At 29.4% G+C, this 10,825-nt stretch overlaps 1 protein-coding gene across 1 annotated transcript in view; it reads left to right on the forward strand.

Annotated features, from left to right (window-relative positions):
* The first annotated feature begins 10,512 nt into the window (after nt 1-10,512).
* LOC126718677 (glutathione S-transferase U17-like) overlaps nt 10,513-10,825 on the forward strand; it is a 2,285-nt gene continuing 1,972 nt past the window's right edge. The window contains exon 1 of the mRNA XM_050420994.1: nt 10,513-10,825. This exon is cut by the window's right edge and continues 103 nt beyond it. Within this exon, the coding sequence (XP_050276951.1) occupies nt 10,611-10,825 (215 nt within the window). The 5' untranslated portion in view covers nt 10,513-10,610.

Here is a 10,825-nt window from a genome sequence, read left to right on the forward strand (position 1 = left end):
TCAAGTTCTAATGAATAAGAATTAGAGGTCAAATAGCACATTTCTTTCTCTATTAATTACAAACCAAATAAAAGTATAAGATGTATTCTTCTTTTTAATTTCTATGCCCAAACACATTTGGGAAAAAAGTATTTTCTTCTCCCTTCACTTTTCCTGCTATTTTTTTTCCAACATTGTGTCACATTGTCAATTTTTTACTCTACAGAATGATCTGATTATTTACTAGGCACTTTAATAATGTTCAATTGATTTTTTTTATAAGTTTTTTTTTTTTTTTTTTTTTTTTTTTTTTTCATGTTGAAAATCTTTAAACGATAGTCTTTATTAAATCTTAATACAAAATTTAAAGATTGTTATTTGGTCATGGATTCAATTAAAAAACGTACGTGATTTGTGTCATTTAGTCATGTGTTTTCTCTCTTTCTCTTGTTTCCACTTTATCTCTTTATAATGATATCAAAATTATGTTTTATGTTCTCTAATAATAATTTAATTACTAGTAAATAGAATATCTGAAGATATGACTCAAAGAAGGTAATATGAAGTAGAAACTATTGCTTTATAGTAATTAGGGCTCCTTTGGTTTAGGGCTCACTTAGTTTTCATAACTCAGTACTCAGTTTTCATAGCTCAAACTCAAAACCCAAAACTCATAAGTCATAACCCAAACCCCACTATCACTCAAAAAATCCAACACTTTTGTTTGGTCACAAAACTCAATCATATATCTCAATTTTAACTCCACTTTTTGCCAAAATGATGGATCCATCCACTGACACTACACAAAAAATTATGGTTGCTACCCGCGTCCCTTTTCTTTTCTGCTCTTCAAACCCAGCTACATTGAAATCCAACTCCACCACCACCAATGGCAAACCCAAAAATCAACAACCATAACCTCCACCACCAACAGCCCTCAACACAACCACAACCTCCACCAAAAAATTAGAATGAATCAAAAATCCAAACCCACCAACAACCCTCAACCAAAACCACAACCTCCACCAAAAAATCCAAGCGAACAAGCTCCACCACAGCCCAAGCCTCAAACCACCACAACCACAACAAAAATCCCAAACCCAAATCCTTAGATCGGAGCCCAAGCTTCAAGCCATAACCACAAACACAGAAAACCCAAACCCACCAACATGAAATCTTTAGATTGGTGATCCGAATTGCCAAATCCAAACCCACAAACACAGAAAACCCAAACCCAAACCCAAGAATCCTTAGATTGAAAACCAAAATCACGAAAATGAGGTGTGAGTTTTTGTTTCTGGGTATAAATTTATGCATGTATGAAAATGGTGGAGTGGGTCTAAAGAAGAAAGAAAGAAAGAAAGAAAAAGAAAGAAGAAGAAGAAGAACCAAAAAAAAAAAAAAATGTTGGAGTGGGTCTGAAGAAAGAAAAATAAAGAAGAAGATGAGGGAAAAAAAAAGCCTTGGAGTGGATCTGAAGAAGAAAGAAAGAAAGAAAGAAAGGAAAGAAGAAGAAAATGTTGTTGGTGATGAGTGGGTTTGACTTGACAACACACAAGTTATGGCCCCACAAAATCCTTATATTTACGTTTGTGCCACTGAGAATCAGTTCTCAGTTTTTGAAAACATCCTATTGTTGTTTCCTGTTTTCATCACTCTAACTCAAATTTTTGAGTTTTGAGTGATGGAAACAAGTGTTGAAAACCAAACCAAACTGTAAGCACACGATTTGCGTTAAACTGCAGTTGTGTTGGGTTCGCACGTAAATTGGCCCATACAATATCATTTGTAGAGAGTGGGATCGAAAGGCTAAGTCGTGTTTCCCCGGCTGAGGTTTTGTTAAGATATTTATGCATGGTTCCAATATCTTTGCCTCTGAAGCCTTTTTCTCTTCAGTGGGACTGGAGGAGCCCCCTTTTAGGTTACATATTTTTTCTTTTATACTCGCATGTGTTCAATTTCCTTCGTCCACGTGTAGGGTCGACCCTTTCAAGACTGATACTTGTCCCATCAGTTTTAGACCCGAGTTGTTGGGGAGTGGTTGAGTAGGCTAAAGAAACACGACTCTGTGAGAGGCAAAGCTCTGTCTAGGGCAGGTAGTATGGGCAGCCTTTCCTAGATATTTTAAATTTCTTACAAGATTATCCCTATGCCACTTTTGCCCCTTTCCTTAGTGTAATTCTGGGCCAGCCGAGGGCTATACCCTCCTCGGCGGCTTCTTAGGCACATTGATGCTTTGCGTTATTGGGCTTGGACTACTATCTTCTTCGGCTTGGGCCTTAAGTCTTCCTGTGAACAGGTGGATTTGGTCCATCTGTTGTCGGGCCCCACACAAACAATTTTTTTTTTTTTTTTTTGTGTGGGACTCACGTGAGAACTCAGTTATGAAAACTGAGTGATATGATCCAAAAACTCATTGATCCAAACAGGCTCTAATACTCGAAGTGAGTGTGAGTGTCAAGACTGAGGTTTGATTTGAAAGAGTAAAGTCTAGTCAGGCTCAGATTAGATGTACCCACCCAAACAGTGAACAATATATGTGAGGAATGAGGTTGATATGTACTGTTTTCTATGCAATGTGAAAATTCTTGTTGACATCTGTTATGATGTCTTTAGTGTTTACTGTGTACCCGACAAGGACGTAGCTACCTTTGGACTAGGGGCAATGCCCCCAATTTTTTTTTAAAATATATTATTATATATATGTGTACTAATTTTAGTAATTTTGTTCTATAAAATTATATTTTTTCTCTAAAACAATATCATTGATTCTTTTAAGAGTAATGTTATACTCACAAACTTTTTTACAATATTTATACAAACTGTTTTGGTAGAAAATTCTTATTGGTTCGCACATGGGCCTACCACTCATATTATTTTTTTTACTTACTAGTAGCCACTTATCACATCAACAATTTATAAAAAAAATTTGTAGCACTAGTATTTTCCTCATTTTAGTGACTATAAAAAAAATTTATAGATCTAAAATCTAAAACAAAATATACAAGCCCAAAAAAAAAAAAATTCAACAAGAAAAATTACTAATAGTAAAACTAGAAATATAAAAAAGTAAGCTCTTAAAATAAACAACCCTACCCTTTAAAAATTCTAAACAAAAATAACTTTGATCTTACCAACACCAAAAAAAAAAAAAAAAAAAAAAAAACCCTCAACAGCTAAGTAGTAGTAGAGTCAAAGGCTAAAATTGCTACACACAGCCAACAGTAATGCCGCCCCCTTTAACTCAAAGTTCTGGCTTTGTCCCTGGTACTCGAGTAATTCTTAGGTACTTCCAAAGTATGGAAAATGATGCTTCCTCCTCTCACATTCATGGTAGGGTTCACTTTAAATGTGAGAGGAGCAAGTACCATTTCTCCATACTTCGACAGTTGCTAAGAATTTTCCCTGTGTACATGTCATTTTTGAAAATTTATTTGCATAGTATTTATTGAATGATATAAATTTTGGTAGCTTAATTGTATGGAAACAAGTAAAAAATTAGTTTATTTCTAAAAAATTTTAAATCTATATTATTTATTAAAAAAAAAGTGAGGCAAAAGAATTTTTTTTTTTTTGCCTTTTCCCAAAGAGTAATGTTACATGTTACATATAAAAAATTTTGACAATATTTTTCACATCAGTCAAGTTGAAAGCTTTTACTTGTTTTTATATAAGTTCACTACTAATATCAATTTTTTTTTTACTTGCCATTAGTAATCTGCCATATTGTCAATTTTTTTTTTCTCTTCCACATATAGGCTCATCAGTTATCACTAATATCATTTTTTTTTACCTGTCATTAATAAACCACCATAATTGCTTAGGAGGAGGGATCACATGCTCTCTTGTGTATATATATATATATATATATATATATGATAAAAGAAGAGTAGAAGGTGGTTGGGGTTGTGGTTGTGGTGGTGGTGAAAGGTGGTGTTGAGTAAAGAGCTGATAGTGAATTGAAAAACGATGGCTAACCACTCAATAAAATTTTGGTGTACATCATTGGGCAAAAAATTAAGGACTATTCTACCAAACAATAATTATAACACAGAGGAAGAAAATGAAAGCAAGGTGAAGACTGAAGAGAGCTCTCGTATAATTGATAATTGATAATTGATAATTGATAGTATATATATGAGAAATTTTAGGAACATATAAAATTACACAATTTTTACCATAACTTATCATATAGCAAATTGTGATTAGTAAAGATCTTTCCTCACGTATACTCACCACCATATTTCTGTTACTTCTAACTAGCCACATATCAAGTTTGTAGCAAAAATTATGTAACTTTACGATTGTAGCTTTACTCTGTATGTATATTATTATAATGTGTACGTGAGATGTCTCTTCCATGTGATGACTGATGATAATGATCAGTGGGCCTAACGGTCCCACAAAAAATATCTTCTTATTAATAAGATGGATAGTTGGGCACTTTAATAGGCCGGTTAATAAAACAATTGGACGGGACCCACCAAATTTGAGAGAGATACTGAGGTGCTTTCACACGAGATAATGTTAGATGCAATGGTGACATCACTGACATGGTCATCACTTATCACCGTTATTATGGAAAATTCACGTGGAGTTGTGCACAAAGTTGTGCAAATGGTTGTGTCACCAGAATTACTCTTTCATTTCACACCAAGCTGACAATGAAATGCACATTATGTTCCTAATTGAGACACCTTCTCCATGGGATGATAATAGTAAGTACCAAGTAAGTAGGCCACAAGTTCCCACTTGCAGATATTAACAAGTACGTAGGCATCATATACTATATAATAAAAATTTAGCTTAGAAGTCGTGATTACGTCAAGTAATTTCATCAAACTGAAGAAATTTTTATAGATTTTAAGAAAAAATAAATATAATTTTTTCTCCCCTATAATTTTTAAGTTGATAAAAATCTTAATTTGATTACAATTCTAATTCTTCATCTAATCCTTTATTAAAAAATATTAATTAAAAAAACAAAAAAGAAGTAAATAAGAGAATTAGTCTATTGCGTATCAACCTAGGTTCGAGTTTTTTTTTTTTAATTATTTTTAGATAAGAAAAAATATACATTGTGTATCACAAAACGTAAAAGCAATAAGATAAAATAAAAAAACAAAAGACAAAAAATAAGTAAATAAAAAACAATTAGTCTATTCCGTATCAAACTATCAACCTAGTTTCGAGTTTTCTTTTTCTTTTTTCTTTTTTTAGATAAAAGCAATGGTATATTTGTTTTTATCAATTTTTTTGGATAAAATAATAATAAATGTTTTAACAAAATATGCCACCTACGTTTTGTTCATATCAACTTTTTCTTTGTTTATCTGGATAAAATAACAAAGCATGTATAACTTCTTCACAATTGAAAATTCTCTATATATACTATTTTTTTATATATATTCCTATGCACAACTTATAACTTCTTTTTAAGGCTTCTTTTTTGTGTTTTTATTTTTATTATTTTTTTATATATAGAAACACTACTTATTGTTCTAACCATTTTTTTTTTGTCCTCCATTATCAATAATTCTCCTTTTTAAATAATTTCTATATGTTGATTAGAAATCTAACTCTCTTTTTGTTTTTTTGTTTTTTTCTTATAACTTAGGCAATTCGACATTTGTGAAATCCATAGTAAAATGCTCTATCAAACATACCATCCACACTATTACAAGTAGGTATTACTCTATAAAGGCAATTTTAAATCCATTATATAGGGTTTCATATTTATTAATGGGTTGAATTTGTGTTATGTATATATGTGCGTTATTAGATTAAATTAACTTTCTCGAATAGTAAAATTTTTATGTTACTATTTCCCATTTTTATTTTTGTTATTAGTAATATTATATGTGTGTAGAAGTGATTGTCTAACATTATGAGCATATAAAATTTCACTGTAATTATTATTATTAATTTTTTTGGTTTTTACATATGTCAATATTCATACCTATATATAGCACCCACAATACATTTGAAAAAAAAAATCCTAATACACAGCATGTTATGAATATCAACAACACATTCCTTCACAAGATTGCTATAACCAAGTAATATTAAATCTACATCAAGAAAAGAATCCACACCTCAATATGATCTTGCATTTTTCCTTGAACTAATAACTTTTTTTTAACAATTGTCTATATCTTTTTTCTTCATCAGGACTCCTTTAATATTAAATTTTCACAACTCTCCACTTATCTTTAAGGAGATCTCGTTTAGATAAAAGAGGCCATTAGTGTATCAAAACGAAGTCTAAATAAATGTTTGAAAAAAATTCCATGTAGGCTATGCACACAATTTAGATGTAACTACAAATGTCTTATAAGACAATCAATAAGTTAGAAGAGAATATTTTTCCCCCTTTTTATATATATATATATATGTTGTGTGATTGCTTGAGACCTTTAATAACAATACTTTATATACAATTTATATGATCTAAACTCAAGTGATTATTAATTTATTATTTCTCAATAAAATTATTATAAATTTTATAGTCAAAACTGTCCAACGCACGGAAATAATACTAATATCATATAAATACAAGTTCTCATGAAATAGTACAAAATCTTCGGATGGTCCATGAGCAATAACCAAAAATAATAAGTCAGTCAAGCTCAACAAATGTCTCATAAATAAATAAAATCAACAAACGACTTTAGTTTTTGACCTTGTTTTCATGAAATTAATTTTCATAAAAAATGTAAAAGAATCAGAGAATATCTTAGGAGTATATCCATGGTGCTACCATGTTTTAGTGACACTTTTTGTTGCGAACTAGGGATATTAACGCGAACCCGAAGAATTAAGGGAAATTTTTTTTTTTAATACGAATCCGAAGTATTCAAAAAATAATAATAATAATACTAAAATTAAGCAATTTAAACTAGATACTTGAGGATGATTATCCTATATTCTCAAACAAAATAAATTGTTCGATTTACTTGAATTCCTCTTTCATTATTTCTTCTTTTGAATGATTTTTCAATTATTCATAAAAGAATTTAGTTAATGGAGTTAGTTTAAAATAGGCTAAATCTTGTTATACATTCTTTAATATTACACACTTCTTGTAAAAACACAATTTCAATTAAAATTGGTTTCTCAAAAAAAAAAAAAAAATTGTGAAATAGCAAAATCTTGTTTCGTGTGTTTTCAAAACACGATTTTAGTTAATGTGATAGTGTGTACACAGTAAATGTGCAATAGCTTAGCAGATCGATGTGTGATAAAGTGATAATCATTGCCCTTTAAAACATTTTTTAATTATTCATATAAAAACTATTTAATGAAATAGTTTTGATAGAACATTAAAAAAGTGCTACTCAAATTGATAGTGTAAACATCTCTACTTATATTTAGGACTGAGCAAACTCCGAGTTGGGTTGGGTTCAAACCTGCCCGCATCCTGACCCAATATAAATAGACCCGAAATTACTCTCACTGGAAACCCACACATTCAGGTCGGGTAGGGTTTGGGCGAGTAAATCTGGTCTGGTCGAGTCTCTCATATATTATTTTTTAATAAAAAATTTCATTTTAAGGGCGTATTAATCATTATTTGTTTTTATGAAACAATATACTATTAGTCAAATGGTTCATTATATAACCTGCAATAATTTTTTTTATAAAAAAATTATCTAAAATATTCTAAATTTAATATTGATCATGTTATTCCATTTCCAAATGTGATAATTCTATTTATGTTATGTACTACAAAATAATATGCAACATGCAATAATATCAAAAAAGTGATCTAGACACTTTATTTCCTTCCAAAGCAAAGTTTAAATTCAAAATGAGATTCTTTGGAATTGAAGTCTAATGGATGGAAAAGTCTATACACTTTATTTCTCTATAATATTCAACATGCAATAATATCCAAAAAGTCCAAACATTTTATTTCCTTCCAAAGCATAGTTTAAATTCAAAATGGAATTCAAATTTGGAATCAAGGTTTAATGGAGGAATGCTAATTATAGAAACTTCAATTTTGGCTAGCAATTGATTCATCCTTATCTCTTATTTGAGATCACAAACACAACTTTAGGTTTTAATTTCTTATTGCCTTTTTTTTCCTGACTTTCGTGTATTTATGATTTTTTGTTTCAATACATTTATCTTTTTTCTTTTTTTTGGTCGTCGACTTTGGTACATTTTTTGATATATATTCACTTGAATCGAGTTAGTTAATGTTTTAATATTAAATTTGAATCCTAAAAATCAATTTGGAAAATGCAGAGGCTTAAATAAGGTGACTAAAGATAAGATATTTCCATTGTAATTAAGCTCTTAAATTCAAATTTAATTTGACATTTCTATTGGAAAATTTTTTAAAAAGTGGTTGAATATTTTCTCAAAATAAGTTGGGTCATTAATGCCAAGAGACTACCTTTTAAGGTTTAATTCAAATTTGAATGGAAATAAAACATAGAAAGTATAAAATATGTTTGGGTCTTATAAATGAGGATATTGGAAAAGGAACTAAAAGGGAAATCTATAATAGGATTTTTTTAATATATATTTGTAATCAGAATTAATATATATATATAGGCAAAATTACAACTTACTCACATGTGATTTGACTAAAATTTACGTTGCCTACCTGTGATTTAAAATTTAACACTTTACTCAAATCTGGTTTATAGGGGTCTAATCTAAACAAACAGTTTCGGTGGAAAACCTTGTGTAAAGATAGTTTTACGTATTTGGTAGCATCAGAAAAAATAAGTAAAAGGAAAATTATCTTTAGTCAACATAAAAAGTATGATTTATTTTTAGAAATTGTTTTTCACTAATTTTTTTTGGAAAAAATTTTTATCTCACATCAAGCTAAATAAGAGAAGTTAGGAAATTAATTAATTAGGTTAAACAAATCTGGTTTACAGGGGTCTATCTAATCAAAACAAAAGACAATTTTGATGGAAAATCTTGCCGTAAAGATAGTTTTTCATATTTGGTAGAATCAGAAAAAAAAAAAAAAAAAAAAAAAAAAAAAAAAAAAAAAAAAAAAAAAACGATATTTAGTCAACATAAAAAGTATGACTTATTTTTAGAAATTTTCCACAATTTTTTTTTTGGAAATCAATTATATCTCACAGAAAACTAAATAAGAGAAGTTAGGAAATTAATTAATTAGGTTAAACAAATCTAGTTTACAGGGGTCTAATCTAAACAAACAAACAAACAAACAATTTCGAAGAAAAATTTTGTGTAAAAATAGTTTTCCGTATTTGGTAGCATCAGAAAAAATATGTAAAAAATAAAAAATCTTTAGTCAACATAAAAAGTCTAGCTTATTTTTATAAATTGTTTTCCACTAATTTTTTTTTTTTTTTTTTTTGGAAAACAACTCTATCTCACAGTAATTTTAATAAGGAAAGTTAGGATATTGTTTTTCAACTCATTTAAGGTTGCTACCAAACATAGAAAAATTAGATAGTTTTATAGAAAACGTTTTTTGAAAAATGACTCATTTTCTAGAAAATATCATCGCTAAAATAAACAAAGCATAATCTTTTTTTTTTTTAGAATACTAAGTATTTTTAACACACACACACGAGGAGAGTGAAGAAGGTTTTTAAATAAATTTACAGTGGTGTATATCCAAAAGGGTCTAAGCGTAAACTAGTTGTGAAACAAAATTATAAAATTTGTTGTGTATTGATATTATTAGAAATAATATGAACTAATAAAGACAAAAATTTAAGAGTAGTGTCTATTACACACTCACTAATACACACACATAAAAAAAGAACAAAATTTAGCTACAAAATTTATTGTAGCCTAAGGCTACAACTTTACTCAATATCTTTTTATTGGAGGTGTATTTTGAGAATTTTACCATTGGATTACATCTTCTTCTTATATTCTTCATACTTGCAAAATTTCAAGAAAATTAAAGATCAATTGTTATACAATCAATAAATTGTTTTAATTGTTAGTTTTTGTAGTTTAAGATTATGCATAAAATTTAAGTTTACAGATCTTATACTAAATAATATTTTATTGACATAAAATTTTACATATGTATTAAGAATGTAGAGAACATATAATTTAACGGTTAGATTTTCAAAACATGTAGTAATATTTATTTTATTGAGTAAAATTATAGCTTTAAGCTATAACTAATTTTGTAACTAACTTTGTCTTATAAAAAATGAACTGAAATCATTCCAAGAGTGTGTGTATTATAAATAGATATGCCTGAACTTAGAAACCCTTACTTGTAATAAATATGAGAATATTCTATAATTATTCCTCTTAGTCTCTTACATTATTATTTTTATTATTATTTTGATGAATATTTCTTACATTATATCTTGTGGCAAGGATCACCTGGAGCAGGCTGCTTTGAAGTTTGTTCCAAAAAAATGCCTGTAAATGCGTGATGTCCATTACAATTTGACTAGTCTCTGTTGAATTTTCAGCCACACAAGCCACCGAAATTCTCTCTCTTAAAGTCCATCTACGGCATAAATGCAATGGTGCGTAGTATAAAAAGTCACATACCTCTACACCTTAAAGTCTACATTTCACACTAGATATTTATTTGACATTTACATATATAGTTCATCTTGCACTAGTGGGTGATTAGCAAAGATTTCGAGAGTGAACTCATGGCGAAGAATGATGTCAAGCTTTTGGGTGCATGGCCTAGCCCATATGCGTTGAGGGCTCGGATTGCCCTTAACATCAAATCTGTAAAATATGAGTTTCTTGAAGAGACATTGGCCCCTAAGAGTGAGCTTCTTCTCAAATCCAACCCTGTTTATAAGAAAATCCCAGTTCTGATTCATGGTGACAAGCCCATCTGTGAGTCCCTAGTCATTGT

Source organism: Quercus robur, chromosome 3 (genome assembly GCF_932294415.1).
Source record: "Quercus robur chromosome 3, dhQueRobu3.1, whole genome shotgun sequence".
NCBI classification, from domain to species: Eukaryota; Viridiplantae; Streptophyta; class Magnoliopsida; order Fagales; family Fagaceae; genus Quercus; species Quercus robur.